The sequence below is a fragment of the Hippocampus comes genome, unplaced genomic scaffold, assembly GCF_001891065.2.
Source record: "Hippocampus comes isolate QL1 unplaced genomic scaffold, H_comes_QL1_v1.1 scaffold150, whole genome shotgun sequence".
NCBI lineage: Eukaryota > Metazoa > Chordata > Actinopteri > Syngnathiformes > Syngnathidae > Hippocampus > Hippocampus comes.
Window position 1 is genome coordinate 616183 of NW_017805496.1, and position 18420 is coordinate 634602.

The 18420-nt window shown below is 40.8% G+C and overlaps 1 protein-coding gene across 3 annotated transcripts in view; it reads left to right on the forward strand.

Annotated features, from left to right (window-relative positions):
• Positions 1-446: 446 nt before the first annotated feature.
• The window catches only part of LOC109519682 (multiple C2 and transmembrane domain-containing protein 2-like), a 24781-nt gene continuing 6807 nt past the window's right edge, over positions 447-18420 (forward strand). The window contains exons 1-14 of one of the 3 annotated variants that reach the window (XM_019876358.1): positions 447-587; positions 5483-6052; positions 8387-8498; positions 11898-12040; positions 12127-12203; positions 12974-13088; positions 13489-13521; positions 14674-14826; positions 15650-15780; positions 15853-16039; positions 16804-16897; positions 16991-17093; positions 18039-18141; positions 18310-18411. In XM_019876358.1, the coding sequence (XP_019731917.1) occupies positions 5534-6052; positions 8387-8498; positions 11898-12040; positions 12127-12203; positions 12974-13088; positions 13489-13521; positions 14674-14826; positions 15650-15780; positions 15853-16039; positions 16804-16897; positions 16991-17093; positions 18039-18141; positions 18310-18411 (1872 nt within the window). In that variant the 5' untranslated portion in view covers positions 447-587; positions 5483-5533. Of the gene's footprint in view, positions 588-4787; positions 4807-5482; positions 6053-8386; positions 8499-11897; positions 12041-12126; positions 12204-12973; positions 13089-13488; positions 13522-14673; positions 14827-15649; positions 15781-15852; positions 16040-16803; positions 16898-16990; positions 17094-18038; positions 18142-18309; positions 18412-18420 lie in introns of those variants that run through there. The other 2 variants (XM_019876359.1, XM_019876361.1) reach the window with 2 other exon arrangements.

An 18420-nucleotide genomic window follows, 5' to 3' on the forward strand; every position in this document is an offset into this window, starting at 1 on the left:
AAAAGTAAAAACGTGTAGGTATGACTGATATTCATGGAACGTGAAGCACACCTCTCGCCAACATTGTGGTTTTCCCGTGGTGACAATCGGAAACGAAGCACATCCTGCACAACCTTTGCATAGCGTGCAAACAACTCAACTTTCCAATGGTGTTTTCTTTGCTTTATCGAATTTTATTGTCCCGGTATTTTTATTTGTGCTTCAATTCACTCAAAAGCTATGCAAAACCCAAGTGAGCAAAAGCGGAACTACAACGTTTTGTGAATTTTAAATTCACTCAAAGTTCCGCTGCGTTAAATTACACGCTCTTGGTAGACACATAATAGTAATTAAACATGTTTAAATGATCACCGAGACACCGTCGTTATCTGATCCATTGAAGAAATCGTCTTCTTTCGAAGCTTTTATTTTGATATGTCACGGAAGCACTTTGTTGCCCGCTGTTGTTGGCTGTCTAATGGTGGAGTCGGAAAACGGGCGGGGAAGCAGGTTTGAGGCTCGAAGTCACCGCGATGTGTCGCAGTCGCACAGGGAGCATAAGAATACACACTTCTTGGGGGAGACGTTCCTCTGCCCTCGCCTCGAAGGTAAATAAACGTCAATATTTGTCTCTTTTGTACTTTGGTGTCCGCGAGGGTAGGCAGAAGGGCAGGTGAGCTTCTTCACCTGAGCTTCAAACTGATGTCCGACGCGAGGGAAAGTTTTTGAGAAAGCGAGATCACGCTTCCGGGTCCGATTTTCACATCGAAATTGCGTCGAAGCCAACAAATACTTTTCACATTTTCAACTTTTATCCATTAATTTGGATGCGATTGTCAGAGCACAGAACAGGCGATTAATTCATCGATTCGCCAGGTACCTATTGAAACTCACCTGGAGAGACAATTTAGTTTGTTTAACCAACTGAAGCTGACTTTTGCAGAGAAGAGCCGGGTACACCCTTGAATGCTCACCAGTCAATTACAGAGCACACTTAGAACAACTCACGCTCACATTACTCCAGTGAAACACTACGGGGGGAAAGAAATCCAAGATCCGTCACCCCATTCAGTGACTACACTTTTGTATTTCAGCGACAGGCTCTCTACGCTTTGCATTCTTAGAAACGTTTAAATATGACCGTAGAAATATAGTTAAGTGGGATTTTAAAACATAATGTATATTCCGGATTGAAACATTTGCTTTTGTGAAAGCTCACATCCGTTTGATTGGTTGTTGCACATGCGATTTGGGAGCGCCTTTCCCTGGAGATTCAAATATTGAATTACTGTACCACAAAAACTAATAGCCACACTCATGAAAATTGGTTGACAGTTAGGCTCTGTCGCTCGGTGTGCGGCGGCCTTTACTCATATCCCCTCTCATTAACCCCAAATTCCTGTCCAGAACTCTGAACCTTAACACAAGCTTGTATTTACCATAACCCTAACTCTATCCAACATATTTATCCTTAATCTAATCCTTAATCCTTCCCTTGGCTTCTCTCAATCTTTAAAACAATATAATCGAGAAAAAAAAAGATCATCAATGAGAACGGCTTGGTGTGTTTACAAGTTTCCCACCTACCATGTAACGTGAAGCACGTATGTGATTCTCCCATGTCTTAGCATGCTTTAAGATGCTTATTCACAAGCAACTTGAAGTTTGCTGTCAAACTAAACACACAACACAAAGAATGACACGCATTGCATATTTAAATACATGCTTCGTTTTTTAAAACATTACTAGTGCTAATGCAAAAGTTAATGTAAAATCCCATTGACATGCTAACGGGGAATTAGCATTGACTTTAGTAGTGTTACTTTTCAATATCAAACATACGCGGTGAAAACACATACAAACAGGTAAAATAATATTCAAAGGCACAAATCTTACAAATATATATATTTTTTATTCGTGCTTTCAATATCAGTCAAAATAATCATGATTATTTTTTTTTTCCCCCATAGCGGTTCAGCCCGCAATCAACTACAAGTAGGATCTTCCGACATTACTGAGAAAGAAATTCCGATTTTTTTGTTCGGATGGAAGTTGATCACACTTCACTAAAATCATGTTCCAGTTGTAGTCACTTCGACACTATGGCGGCCTATTTCTTGATGCATATTTTGGTCTGAGCAGCGATGAGGAAAAGAACTCCCTGTCGTGTTCTGACACGACTCGCTAGTTGTTTAGCTCGCACACTCATTGACTGACAAGCAATGAAAAAGAAGCAGAGGCGATACGATCTGGGGAAAATCACTTCTCCCTATACACGTTCGTGTGATGACACCTCCATTTTGTGTGCTAATGACTGATTTATGTAAGGAAGAGGAAGTCACATGGTCATCGTCAAGAGAGAGAGAGTGTGTGTGTGTGTGTGTGTGTGTGTGTGTGTGTGTGTGTGTGTGTGCGTGCACACAAGCTCAAGTGATGCAATCGTATCAAAGTAATTCTTGGTTGACTTCCAAGTTACTCTAATTTCAAAACAATGATTGTTTTCCTTCAAAGGAACTAACATCGTGAGTTACTGTCATATAATATATTGTTAACTGTACAAGCCAACTTTTAAGTAGGATTTGAGCATTAGCTTCAAGTAGCGCAGGGCAATATGGTCTCAAACAAAGATTTTTTTGTTTTGTTTTTTCTTGCCCTTAGCGCCCCCCCCCCACATGAATTCAACCAATTCCACAGAAATAATAGAAACACATATTATGTAAACATGATCCTTGATAAATAAACGTTCTTACATTTTTAACATAATGAAATGACTATTTTCAAAGACAAACAACGGCAATGTGTAGCTAACATTGACTTCATTAATATTAATTGCTGTTTTTTGAAAATTTGTTTTTAATAGTCATCATAGGGGTCATAGAAGTGGCTACATATCGTGACCAAATTGTAACACTGACTGCTTTTGTATTCTAGCACTTCTGTTTGCAGCCATGTTGGTAATGCAAGCAGTGTAAGATATAAAAAAAAAAAAAAAAAAAAATCCCCCTTGCAAATTAACATCACATTCGTCCTCCAGCTGTGGGTTTTTTTTTTCTTTCTTTCCCATCACTGTCAAGGTTATCGATGGGGAGTTGCAACAACATTTGGCTGTCCATGAACATTTGGTACTTGGACAGTAATTGATGTTGTGACCATGAAACACCCACGCATGGCCAAATGCATCGGTGGGCTGGTACCATCATGTCTTTCACAAAACGGATGCTATGTGACGCGCTACATCGTTAATGATCTCTGGCGATCCGCCTACACAAGTAATAAGCAAATCTGAGAGTCGAAAAGTGTTGTGTTGTTTTGAGTCAACATGCAGTCAATCCTTGCCACATCATCCCAAAAATCTGAAAAATTGAACCAAGCGGATTTTGATTTGAATGAACTGTGCTCTACTTGTTGATAGTGGTGGGACAACACAAAATCTCAAATTTTAGCTCAATCTCAGCCGGAGTTGCTGTTCAGTTTTGGGGTCACTCTGAATGATATCCTTGTCCACTGACCACATTCAATTTAATGCTCATCTTTGCTGAGATGACGTGGTTCTAGAGTGGCATTTACAACAACATTGACAAGTTACCGTGTCCACCCCCCAGTCATCACTTTCATTGCACCATGAGAGTGAATACTGTACATCCATCCGTCCATAATCTAAACCGCTTTAAATTTACGAGGGCTGCGGGCCTGCTGGATCTTATCCCAGCAGTCTTCGCGCAGTCGGCGGGGTACAACCCCGAACCGGTTGGCAGCCAATCTCAGGGGTCACATTCTATCATGAGAAGACCCACAAAAAAAAAGTCACAAGACGCAATGTCTGTAAAGGCACAGGAAGCATTCCGTTTTGAATTGTTGCTCAATTCCTGTGTGTGTCCCAATGCTCTCTCTCTCTCTCAGGACTGGCCCGCCGAGTGAATTAATTTTTTTTTTTCACTAAAACCGTGCGGTTTTGCTGTGCTCCTAATCCCCATATTTGGGTCGGGCTGCGGATCTGTGATGCAAACGCTTTGCTTTGCTCTCCAGACGGCATACGGTGCACAGGTTTTGTCATGACTCGCTGTAGGAGGCAAAGTACGCTTGGCAGACGTACGGCCAACCCACCATTGACATTGTCAAAATTTAAAGATGGCATAATTAAAAGGTAGATATTCATCTTTCAATAATCCTAAATTATTTTGATCATATAGAACAAATATTGTCTGATTTATTTTGGTTAGTTGAATGAGGTAAAAATGTTGGTAAAATGTGTATGAAAATGTACATTTTTAGTATTGATAAGTATGATTTAATAATTGGTTGAGATGCTTCATGAATTCTTATAAATAAAAGACTATAAAGTAGTAGTAAAATAATGCGATTTATCTGGTTAATTGTGTTGAATAATGGAGAATTAATTCAAATTTATACAATTGAAAATTTTGAATCAATTCCAATTTTTGTCTTTTTAGAGCAATTTACAGGCACTTTAATTTTTTTGGGACAATGAATTATTTTTCCAAAAAAATATCAATTTATCTCATTAAATAATTGGTAGATTGACACATTATAAAGAATGTAATAATTATTAGACATCAATAGGACCTGGCATTTTTTTTAAATCAGTTGTATCGCATAGGTGTTTGATTACCAGTGAATAATACCAAATGCATATCATGCATTTCACTTTTCCCACCCATGTGCTCAAGACTGTCCTGAGTCATGTTACCCTGGCAGAATCTTGTGTTTTGTAAACACTCTCCTTTGTTATGGTTTTTCTTCTTCTTCTTCTTCTTCTTTTTTGGCATCCATCCATCGCAATTTAGTGAGCATTCAAGGGCCGGAAAGGTGAGTTGAAGCATTCTTAAAACTACAGAAGATCACAATTGTCAACAAGCAACTCTTGGCTCATTGCAACTTTAACATGCTGTTGTACATGTGGACAAAACAACGACAACAAATAATTATTAACAATAGTTCTTCTGGTATGACAATTAAAAATGTAGTTTGAGTGGCGTACACTAATCATTAAGGTTAACTAATAATTGTATTAAAATAGTAAATATTAACTTGCTTTTACACTGGTATGACAACAAAATAATGTTAAAATGTTGTCTGTACATTTTAACTTATGTTTATATTTGTATGAATATTAAGATATTTCAAAATGAAAAAAAAAAGTCATACCTGAGTAACTTAAGGCAAGGCGAGGTTTTTATTGCTTTTCACAGTAAATATGAACTTTTTTTGACACCTGCAAAGCAAGTAAAAATGTTAATTAAAAATTTTGCATTGACAAAAAGGGCAAGTTGAAAATTAAAAAAAAAATTATAGGTGTACCTGAATCCAGATGATGTTATTTCGTCCAACCACTTAACAAAATAAAATTAGTTACAATCAACAATTTTTCCATCAAGTGTACTTGTTTTAAGTAAACTGAAAATCAGTGAGACTAAAATGACATGGAATGCAAGTGGAAACATTGCTAATTTCTTTTTTTGTTTGTTTTTCTTTTGTGTCGTAGATGTCGCTGAGCATGCACTAAAAAAAAAAAAAAAAAAGTAAATAAATCCGGATGGCAAAGAATCCCAGCATGCTGCAGAACTTGCGACGGAAGCTGCGGCGGGACAAGACGGATGTGGGGAAAAAAAGGTCCCCCGCTTCCCGTCTGGACGTATCCGCCATCGACCACCGCCTCAGCTCCTCGGTGCCCGACATCCGGGACTTGAACCGGGATGTGTACCGCACCGTTTCTGCCTCGCCTTACCTCCGCAAGAGTCCCGCACCCTACCACAGCAGCCCTACCACGCCACTGGCCCATCCTGCCCGACGAGGTGGCTTAAGGATGGGAGGGGGAGGAGGAGAAGGTGTCTCCACAGGGAGTGAGCACACACTGAGCGTGCCTGCAGATTGCACGGACTGGGCGTCCTCTCAGGAGTCGTTCAACAGCATGCACATGGACGACGGACCCTCAGTCTGGCGACGGGTGTCGCCCCAAGGCGGTGGCGGCGGTGGTGGAATGGAGGCTGAGGAGCTGGCCTTGCCTGAAATGATGACCGTATACAGCCCAGACGGTGCGGACGACACCTCGCAGGTAAATTTCTGCAGTAAGACTGGGTCTTGCAAAGTCGAAATGGAAATAAAACAGTAATCCCATGCATGTTCCCGGTTAACTGTTCACAACTTCGCCTATATGTTTTTTTTTTTTTCCTGTGAACCTTTACCCCAGCTACTCAGAAAAAACTCAGCTGTTATATAAACATATATCAAATATATAAACATATACATGACTAAAGTACAGACACCTAAAAGATCTACCCTATTTGCTGCACAGAAGGCGCGTCGGCGTATAAGGCTCACCTTCAATGAATGGCCTATTTTAAACCTCTTTTCATATATAAGGTGCACCGCATTATAAGGCAAATCGAACAGAAGCCACAGTAGTGGCTGCAGTTGCGCTATGCATCCACTAGTTGGAGATATGCTATAGATAATACAATACAATACAGCTTTGTAGAGCTTTCACAACCGGCTTTTTTTTTTTTTTTTATATTGCGGGCCCTCGACAACTGTTCCCGTTTCTCACACGGCCCACACCCGGGTAAAAAGAGTCGCATGACAGGTGGTGTTTGCTCAGGATGCATCCTGGAACACAAGATTTTCTTTCAACACCACGACCGAGTCTGAAATTTGATTCTGCCGCTTCCAAAGCACGTTTGAATTCCACCGTAACAACCGTCCCACGGCGGCTGTGAAATATCTCATCCAGCAACTTTCATCGTGAACATTCCTTCGCAGGTGTGTGTGTGTTTCTGTGTGTGTCACGAGGCTGCGGGTTTACTCGTGAACTCACTTTTAAGTCGGCTTTTGGAAACACTCACAAGCATGTTGTCGGTCGCAATCAACAAATGTGTCCAAAGAGGGTTTTGTTGGATTCGATATTTTTTTTTCTTCTGAAGCTGTGTGTGAGGTACCGACAGTTTGGGAGCGCGATTGTGGGATGGGCAGGCCGAAAACACCCGTCAGTGCAAACGGTTTCCCGCCTTGGCGGGCTGCAGTGCAAACCGAGGGCTCGCATTTTACTGGCCCGTTGTTTTTTGCACTCAGTGGACTTCGCAGGTGTGCATCATGTCACGTGGAGTCCGGCAAGGCCAAACGTCCCGCAATCCAGACTCGTGATGTCATCCCTGCGGTGTTTACAAATCAAACTGAGGTCCTTTCACATTTGCCGCCCCTGCGTGGTGCCCGACCGATGCGGAAGCTCGCCGGTGAGCAAATAGATTTGGCGGGGGGGAACAAAAGCCAAGGCGTCGTCCACGAAGTGTCTGGTGTCACCACCGCTGTGCAGTTGCTGCCGTGGACATTGAAGAGCGGCTTGCTGCTCAGCGTTTCTGCGCTCACTTGGAATTGAGATCCCGTTCAAAAAAGGGCACCCCAGGTTGTTTTGTTACCACACCTTTGTTGTCATGATGCCAGGTGAGCAGTGTTGGGTTTTTTTTTGCGGTATTTGGCAGCGCCTTTCATTTGTTATCACACTCTAAACTGCACTCTAAACCAGGGGTGGGCAATCCCAGTCCTGGAGGGCCGCTATCCTGCATTTTTTCCATCTGTCCCTTCTCCAACACACCTGATTCAAATGATCAGATCATCAGCAAGCTCTGTCGAGGTCTGAACAATTGAATCAGGTGTGTTGCAACAGGGACAGATGGAAAACATGCAGGATAGCGGCCCTCCAGGACTGGGATTGCCCACCCCTGCTCTAAACTCTGTGGGCCAAAGAAAATGCCAGAGAATTATTGGTGGAGAATGTTATGCACAGCGTAGCTGTCCTGTGAAAAACACCAATGGGGTGTCCGCGTTTCGTTCAAGTTCAGACCGACTACTCCAATTTGTGATCGGTGTTTGGTTTATTTAAACTGGCTAATTGGTCAACAGCCCCAAAAATCCTTAGCATGTAAAACTTATTCCAAACTTTTTCTTTTGTTGTTGTTCTTGTCAGCCTTTTTCTTGAAACTTTGTTCCCTTGAATGTTATGATGCTTTTTCTTATAATTTTACGCTGTTTTCTCATCACTTTATTTCTTTCCACTTGTGGCATAACGATATGATTCTTTTTGTAGTTTTACTACTTGAGCTTTTTTCTTCTTCTACACTGGAAGCCTTACTATAGTTACAATTATTTTATCAAGAAACTTTATTATAACAGAACTTTTGTGGAGGAGTTAATCTTTGGAAATTCACTGAGCTGAAGTTGTTCAGTGTTTTTTTTGTTTTGTTTTGTTTTTTTGAGGAGGCAGATTTTTCCTAGACTCGTGTCAATTTGGAAGTTGTAACCAAACAAACTTATACTGAAGTGTGTGTGTGTGTGTGTGTGTGTGTGTGTGTGTGTGTGTGTGTGTGTGTGTGTGTGTGTGTGTGTGTGTCTCCAGGGTGACATGGAGTCTCCCAGTGTCTTTGAGGGCGGCAGAGAGTCTCTGAACTCCTTCCTGCTCACCATCAACCTGAAGGAGGGACACAACCTGGTCATCAGGGACCGTTGCGGTAAGAAGACAAAAAAAAAAAAAAAAAAAAAAAGCTTCTTCAATTTTGCGCATGGGTCATTGGGACTTTTTTCTTTGTGCATCCCTTTACGGGTAGCCATGTCTGGCTCCGTAGGCTGAATTTGAACAAAATCGCAGATCTCCTGCTCCTGATCAATATTCAGTGATGATTTGTCAATGAGCTGTCAAGCAAACATTTGCGCAGTGGTGAAAGCAGGCCGAGTCGACTGGCCGGGGGCCGGTGTCACACGTCAATTGGGTTCCAGATCTCTTTTTTTTTTCCATTATTATAATTATATTTAATGCTTTGCTTTAAATATTTATTCTGCTGTCTGCAGGTTGGCATTGTAAAATAGAATCTATTCTCAATTCCTTTATGTGATTAAAAAAATAAAAATAAAACAAATAGTCATAAAATATAATTAGCTTCCAAATCCAGCTGTGGGTCTGCACATATAAACATCGTTTCAGCATGTGACATTTTACGTTTTAAAAGTGGTCAAGATGCAGCATGCATCTGCTTGTGGGCCAGGTCGTCATCGTCAATGAGAAACGGTTCTCAAGTGACGTACGTACTGGGTGAAATCAAAGTTGGATGTTGTTATTGCCATTTTATGACGGAATCTTTGCTGTTTTGGGAGTATTAAATGCACGTACAAGCGTATATAAATTTTCACGAGATGTCATCGGCGGATTTAAGTGATGTTACGCAATATGAGCACATTCACTTCGGATTTGCAATGTTGATGCAGTAATTGTGACTCAACCTGAAAGCTCTCCGCCATGTTCATTGCGTTAAAGAAGCTCATAGAAGACAAATGGGTGGAGAATGGAACTGTTTGAAAAAAATTGTATAAAACAAAACAAAAAAAAAACAGCATTGATTTATCCAACTTCGCGTTATCTGCTTTCTGGCTGCTCCTTATCACATTTCCTTTTGCTTTCTTTCACCACAACTCTGCTCTCTTGTCTGTTATCGCGTTTGACTTCCGCTTATTTGACTCACAATAGACACTTGCCGATCGAGTCATCTCATAATAAACGTGCTAAGTTTGCTGTACTTAAAGCGCTTGTTTGATGTGGATTGAAACTGTCCGCCCAAAAAAGTCCGTGTCTCAACAATGGCTTTCATTAAGGGAGTTGCCGTCATGCAAATCTCCTGAAAGTGAACCCCTTCGCTTGGGTAAATAGTCGTTCTGCAAAGCCAAAATGTGGAACGGGGACGTTGGTTATCCCAAAAATAGACGAGAACCACTAGAAAAATCAGCAAAACAATCTTTTGAAGTTTTAAGACATTTGACTGGATTCGAAGGCTTCGCCGCTTGGGTAAATAGTCGTTCTGGAAAGCCAAAATGTGGAATGGGGACGTTGGTTATCCCAAAAATAGACGAGTCCCACTAGAAAAATCAGCAAAACAATCAAGTTTTAAGACATTTGACTGGATTCGAAGGCTTCGGTGGCCTGAATGGAGAAGAAAAATAAAGTCAGATTTCATTTAAGACTTAAGTTTCTTATTGCTTAAAAAAAAATAATAATAATACAGAGCCCAAATAGCAAAGTTCGCTACACTAAGAAGACTTAAGTTGCTTTTTGCTTAAAAAAAAAAAAAAATACAGAGCCCAAATAGCAAAGTTCGCTACACTAAAAATAATCATAAATCATGCTGACACCCACAGGCAAGCCCAGCTACCTCTTCTCACTCAATCGATTTTTGCCGTGATCACGCCTGTCAAATGATTGACTGTCAGGAATGTGAGATGATGATGTCACTGCGTGTTAGCGATGGGTTAGCTGCAGGTAATATTCCAGCTGGCGTATTGGAACCTGTCTGAGCCTTGCCCCCCGCTACTGTATGTTTACCCTCCGTCGGGGCAGATCATGCCCAACATGAGGTCAAAGTCCGATTTTTCTTTGTTGCGTCCGGCTAGCTTGTCGACGCGGTAGCTGAGTGTTTGTTTAGTTAGCCATTTAGTTGTTGACATGACACTCGGGTTACTGCGGCAAAACCATGAACGGGCAACATTGTTGGAGGATGCACTGCATTTGGCTTCCTCCTCGCCCAAAAAACAAATAATCTGTGTCATGTTCATTTTTAATGGAAACACGGGCATTGGGTTCATTTTAGACAAATTGTCTTGGATTAATCTTGGATTGGATTAATTCAAGACAGTCTTAATAGAAAAAAAGTTGCATTTAGGGATGTTCGATGCCACCTTTTTTTTTTTCCCAGACTGATACCAGTATGAGTATTCACTCTTGACTCCTCATTGATGCCGATACCAAGTACCGATACTACTAGTACTGACGACAAATCAAAATTCTATATTGTCACTCAAATAAGGCCGGTATCGATATACATAATGCATGTTAGGTTAATTGGGATGTTTTTTTAAATCGCCTTTGGATGTTTTACAAAAAAAAAAAAAAAATGTATGATGTTCATCGAAAGACTCACAAAAGATGTGTTCTGTAACCCCCTGCTGTCGCGTGTGACAGCGGTTGGATTGACTGGTAAAAGATACATCTGCAATCGAAGCCAAGCCAATCTTGCTCTGCTCATGAGAGTCGGAACAGGTGGCTTGGGTTAGCAATCATTTTATTGTGGGAGCAGAACAGGAAGTTGTGGCCCATCAAACCAAAACATTGACTTGGAAGCGGGTGTCGTTTTTCTTTACTGGAAGCCACATGTGGTAACTTCCAGTCTACGTTGAGAAACAACATCTGACTTTTTTTTTTTTTTTTAATCACAGCTCTGCTCAACAAGCAGATATTTTTTTCCACTCCTTTTTTCATGTTTACGTTCGTTTTTTGTGCTTCTGTCTTTGTTTTGTAAAAAGTAAAAAAAAAAAGTCATGAATGTAATTTAGTCTTTCAAATGGCTCATGTCCAGTTCCTTGGGCCACCGTTAGATTTGTTGTTTTGGCAATTCCATCTTGACCTTATATAACTAGAATGTGACTAATTAGAGGGCATACCTCCACCAAGGCTGAACTAAAAGTAAAGAAGAAGACTTCTTTGAGACAACAGCGGGGAAATGTTGCAGTGTGAAATGGAACCAATTTAGAGCGCTTTGCATTTCTGTTCATTAACTAAATTCGCATGCTACATCCCGGCTACATGGAGGAGAGAAAACATGGGAGGTGACTTTTTGTTTGTGGGGGGTTTGACCGTTCCAATGACACCACGTTGACTCACAATCACGTTGTTCCAAATAAATAAATAAATAAAATGCAGCCTTATCCAGATGATGAACAAAATGGATTTTAAATAGAATTGGCTGTTGAATGCTAATTGGTTGCTCCCTCATTCACCATCGCAGTCAAATTTTTTTTCCGGATTTTGCTGTTGTATTCATTTCAATTTTACACAAACCTACTTGACATCATGTGTCCATTTTCAGGCACCAGCGACCCGTACGTGAAATTCAAACTGGAGGGGAAGACCATCTACAAGAGCAAAGTGGTCCTCAAGAACCTGAACCCCGTGTGGAGCGAGAACTTCTCCATCCCCGTCCGGAACCTCAGTCAGTGGCTCTACGTCAAGGTGGGTTAGCTTGATGTTCTGGGAAAAAAAAAGAAAAAAAAAGTGGTTCTTCTGTCACCATGGTAACCATGGCCGTGGCAACACAGGTGTACGACCGCGACCTGACCACCGACGACTTCATGGGCTCGGCCAGCGTCCTCCTCAGTGACTTGGACCTGGACAAGTGAGCTCTGGCGCTAATTTCTTTTGTTGGGTTTTTGAGTGTTAATAAGAACACCGGTTGATTTACAAGACTCTTTGATGTTTAGGAGAGTGCATGTTCAGTTCATGAATTGTCTTTGTTCATGAGAAAATCTTGGTAACCATGTTGAAAATTAATTTGGTTTTGTTTGTACAAATTTATTTTTAGGCTCAAAATGAGACATCAAATCAGCATAAGGTTCTTGGATAATTAGCTTTGATGTTAAAAAAAAACAATGTTCAGCTCACTTTAAATTGATATTTAGAAAAACAACATTAAGTCAAGACTAAATTATTGCTAAAAAATAGGACTTGATCATAAGGATTTTTTTTTTTTAGGCCGATACTGATTTTTGCAGAAAAAAAATACTAATTGCTGATGAATTTAAAAGATATAAAATACATTTTTATTTATTTATTTATAACCCCTCAATGCATTTGAATGGGTGTCAGTTATATGTGGATTTTTGCTTTTCGCAGGCCACCCTGATTCCTATCCCCTGCAAATAGCGGAGCGCAACTGTAACTATATGGTTGAAAAATAACTGAACTTTTGGGTTCCGAGCATGCATTGCATGGCACAATGCATTTGATGTACTTATAAGGACACGAATCCTTTGCATATGTGTTTTTTTGTATGACCAGTCGTGTGGTGTCAGATTTAACACATTTACTGTCTATTGCACGGTTTCTTTTTTTTTTTTTTTCCGTACAAAGTCCAGATCTTTATATTTTTCCGTCTCGTTTGTGGAGGGTGAACGAGCTGTGTCTGCGTCTGGACGACCCCAACAGCCTTGAGGACGACATGGGCGAGATTTTGCTGGACATGAGCCTCAAGCGCAGAGATGGAGACAGCCGACGCGGACCAGTAGGGGGCGCTTTCGCATACGCGCATGTGTTGCATGGCTTCCCTCGGCAGCTTTTTGTTGTGCATTGTCTCATGTCTTTTTAAAGGCACAATCAGCCATTCTAATTTGCAGTTGTTTTTAGCCTTTGCTTTTTTTTTTTTTTTTTTTTTTTTAATCATTTGCCATTTCAAAAAGTTTCTAGGGTAACTTTTGTAAAGGTTATATGATAAGAGGTGTTTTGATTTTGAGCATACGCTCGATGATTTCATACAAATTAGCCGGAGAGTCTGACTTTGCCCCCCCCTCTTTTTTTTTTTTTTGATCAAGTATGTTATAAGTGTTGTGCATTGTGCATCCACTGTCAACTAACCCGACTGTGCTTGTGTCTTCTGCACCTAACACGCATGCTCTGACCTGCAGCGCTGGCCACAAATCCGAAAACGCAGTAGTCGGGTAAGGCACGCCCACACTAACAGTTTTGTTTTCACATGTAGCCATCATCATTTCTGCTCAAAGAACCGCGGCAGAAGACGATTCCCATTTTCGTGGATGAACGTTGTTTTGTTGTCTGTCCGTACACATCCTAGTTTTTATCGCATCAAGTTGAAATTGTAATCACCTGCTTTTCTCAAAGTAAATTTGGCTTTGTCGAGACTTATGTTGTCTGGACCAAATTGTGTTTGATACTCACAAAAACAAATTGGGTTAAAACTCTCTTTGATGTTCACAAAAAATATATATATGATTATAATATGTTAGGTTTATTGATGAGTTACGACTATGTTGATGTTTACAACACTCTAAATTGTTTAGTTGGGTTCATAATTTTTATTTTTATTTTTTTAATGAGCAGTTTTGGGAAATCTCTCTCCGGATATTCTGAACGTGTGTTAAGTAGTTGGCGCGAGGTTTTTCTGAAATAAAATGCAGAGGAGTGTCAAATTAATTTGTGAAAAGAAATTGGTATAGTCTGTGATTTTTTTTTTTTTTTTAATTGCTACTTTTTTTTTTTTACAGTGAAAGTGAGACCCAGAAACACAGAGGCTCATTTTTTAGGTACACCAGCACAGTTTACTGGTGTTTGATTGCCTGCATGCTTTTAAGAGGCTGTTTAACCCCACACGCTTGTCTGCACGATGCATGCTACCAGAATGCAACGCCGCCGGCTTCACCTGGCATGTGCTAAAACACATGAGATACACCTGCACGGTGCAGTCAGATCCCGGAGGGCACAAGTGGGCGACGAGAGTCTCACGACTTGACCGGAGTCAGACTTAAGTCGGCAATTTTAGAATTTGGGACTCGCTTGGATTAAATTTACGAAAGCGCCAACGTGACTTTGACTTTGCTGTTTGCTTTTGATAAAAAAACGATTTGCCTTGATTGAAATTTAGTGGACTCAACTTGCTTTTTTTTTTTTTTTTAACTGTATAGATTTAGGTATAGTTTATCTGGGGACTTGCGAGAAACTTAACATTAAGACTTGACACCTGCTCCCGATTTGCGCATCCATAACTTCCTCCCACATCTGCCAGGAGCACCTTAAGGACAGCTGGCTAGATTGAACAAGCAGTCCGTCTCCCATAGTTGGCTTCTTTCCAACAGAGCTCACGGCTGTCTGAGGCCCAGAGGAAGAGTCAGCTGTGGAGTTCAGTGGCCAAGGTGACACTGGTGGAGGGTCAGGACGTTCCCATCGACTCGCCAACCGGCCAGCTCTTTGTCCGCTTCCGGCTGGGCGAGCAGCGATACAAGAGCAAGGTAACGAGAAAAGACGGGGAAAAAAAAAGTGGGATGTCAAACTTTCAAATAGGGCCTGACAAACGTTTTTGCTCTTTTTTTTTTTTTTTTTAATTGATGGATTATTATGATTGTTGTTATTTACAGTAATGATTTTTTTTGTGAAATTAGTGCAACTCTTTGATTTACATTTGCAAGGGAGAAACCAAAAATGTAATCAAATATGACAAATGTATATTTATTTATATTCATTTGGAATCGATCACTCAAGCAGTTATTTCTTCACCTGAATTCAAATGTTACACGTATATGTATAATTATTTTACTAATAATTTATCATCACTTACTTGCAATGGATTGTAAAATGTGTCTAATAAAAATGCCAAGTATAGTATAGATGTAAAATTGTCTTCTTCTTCTTCTTCTCCTTTCGGCACGTCCCTATTCAGGGGTCGCCACAGCGAGTCAGTAATTTCCATCCGCCCCTGTAAACCGTCCTACCAACTCGCATGGTCGTCTTGGCAAAAGTTTTACGCCGGATGCCATTCCTGACGCAACCCTCCCCACTTCTCCGGGCTTGGGACCGGCACTGGGGAACAGTGCACCCCCAGGGGTCTAATAAAAATGCCAAGTATAGTATAGATGTAAAATTGTCTATTATACTTCAATTAAATATTTAATTGCACTATGGTCATTAAATAAAACCACAACAAATACATTTTAATGAACCAATTTTCGGAATACATGGCAACAAATATTACAGTTAATGCCCTGAGGGTCAGATGAAAGGACAGATCAGGCCGGGTGTTTATTTCAGGTTTTTTTCTCCCCCCCACCTGTGCAGAATGTCGGCAAGGTGTCCAGGCCTCAGTGGAGGGAGAGGTTCACCTTAAATCACTTCCTGGACGGCACCAGCATCCTGGAAGCAGAACTTTGGTCCAAAGAGGGACGACGAGCTGAGGAGTGTTTGGGAATGTGAATCTCTGCAAGCCGACTTCTATTGCGTACGTTGATTCTGCTTTGGTTTTAATGGGATTTCTCACGCAGGTGTGAGGTGGATCTTTCGGGCGTCCCCCCAGATGAGAGGCAGCTGTTCACGCTATCGTTGGACTCGGGCCGAGGACGTCTGGTCTTTCTGGTCACGATCAGCTCCTGTAGCGGGGTCTCCATCGCGGACCTCTCTGCGGCACCCCTCGACGAGCCGGCGGAGCACCAGAATCAGCTGGACAACTACGTCAGTCCCGCTTCAAACACTCTGTTTGTCTTACCTCCATTTTAGAGGTCTTCTCCTTCTGTGGGCAGAACCCAAGAAATTATGACGTCACAAAAGTAGCCCAAGATGTCTTTGTCTTGGCAAAAAAATGTAATGAAATGTCATTTCAAAATAAGCAACACTTGGGCTAAATTTCTCGTCATGGCAAGAATGTGTCTGACTTGTCCTTCTTTTGAAGGGCACTAGAGGGCAGCATTTGTCGGAAAATGAGCATCATGTGAGGTGGCCAGTTGTTGTAGTTTCATGCCCAATAAGAATATCATACAAGTGATCACAATTTCGCTACGAGGTCTGTGTTGTCTAACACGTAATGTTATTTAAAAACTTCCTTCTTTTCACCAAAATATATTCATATTGGCAAAGATTTAAACCATTTTAATTTGAACAATGTGCAACATTTTCATGTTTTTATTTTTAGTGTCATAAATATAGCACTATTCCTAAAAGTACTTTGGCATGAAATTCATTCTGTGAACAAAAAAATAGGAACCCTTTCATTTATAATGGCACATTTTTTTCTGGTATCAAAAATAGCTAAAAGTATCCCAAATCTTGCGGCAAAAATGAAAACATAAAAAAATGTATCAGAAATGGTTTTTTTTTTAATTTGAAATTAATTTTGAAAAAAAGCAAGATAGTCAATAAAAGCCTAACATAATTCATTATGGTGGGTGTTATGTTCATAGTGTTGCATTGACATCACACTGCACTTGTGGTCCTTTCAGAGTCTTCAAAGGTCCTTGAAGAACCTCAGCGATGTGGGCTTCCTCCAAGTCAAAGTCATCAAGGCGTGCGACCTGCTGTCCGCTGATCTCAACGGTAACCGCAAGCATTTTGTTTTCCCGTTGTCAGTCGAAAACACGTCGCTTGGCGGGAACTCGGCGCGCTGAGCGTTTGCTTTGCATGGCGTAGGCAAGAGCGACCCCTTCTGCGTCTTGGAACTCTGCAACGACAGGCTGCAGACGCATACCGTCTACAAGAGTCTCCAGCCTGAGTGGAACAAAGTCTTCACCTTGTCAGTATTGTCCCAAAGCCATTTCATTTTAATGTTTTCATTTAAATAGTTGTTTTTTTTTTTAAATACTCCTCTTGCTATTTTATGATAGAAATACCATTCACCTTCAACACCATAATGTTTTAACATGTTTAGAAATGACACTGATCTGACAAAGTCGTGCAAATATTTAATATTATTTTGGAAAAAAAAACTTCAATAGACCTTTTTTAATTAATTAATTAATTAGTTTTTTATCGAAATCAATGTAATGAAACCTGTAGGTGAGAAGGATAATGTCTGTGGATGTTGTAGTTGGGCAGAGGAGTTCGGAAGACATATTTTCTCACAGGTATGAGTAGAATGTTTATTCCGGTTGATTTTGGCAAATGAGGCAAAACAAAAAGTTGTGTTAGATGCCAGATACTCCCGTGCACTTAAGTAAAAGAGCTCATTTATTTACCGTAATTTAAAGTATAAAGTAGCTTTCTAATTTTCCACATATTATTATGATTAAGAATTTAAATATTTGATAATATCTCATATTTTAATTTAATTTATTTCACTTTAAAATGTTTTTAAACTTTAAAACATTTATCACAGGTTTTTTTTTGTTTTTTGTTTTTTTGTTTTTGAGTAAGTTAACCCTTGTAGGAAAAAACGTTCAATCATGAATTTAAACATTAAATAACCGTCATAACGAGGAAATGAGATGTGAGATATTCTGTCACAGAAACGAATTTAGATGCTAAATTATGCACACCGCAACGACTTGAGAGAATCCATCATTTCTACAAATTGTACAAAACGAAAGAATAATGTGCGCTCTGTGGAATTCAGACCCGGAATAATGTCCACAATGAGGAATTGAAACATAAAACAACCTCCAATAAAAGGTCATTCAGAAACAAAATATTGTCCATAACATAACGCGTACATTGAGGAATTGCTGTTGTGTCTTCGAAGTCCTGTCCGGGACATCCACGAGGTTCTGCTGGTGACCGTCTTTGACGAGGACGGAGACAAAGCTCCAGACTTCTTGGGGAAAGTGGCCATTCCTCTACTCTCGGTACAAAAGCCGCCTCCTTCTCTCCCTCCTTCGTCACGCCTTCCCCGCAGCGACGCGTCGGCATTCCGTGTCACGCCGAGACGTGATCCGATTGGACTGGCGGTCCGGTTCACGGCCCGGTCGATCCCGCGCCCTCGCTGACCCTTCTCGTGTTTGTGCTCGACGCAGATCCGAAGTAGGCAGCAGATCATCATGCCCCTGAAGAAGGACGACCTGGGCAGCCTCATCAAAGGCAACATCACGCTGGAGCTGGAGATCATTTACAATCCCGTGAGTCCA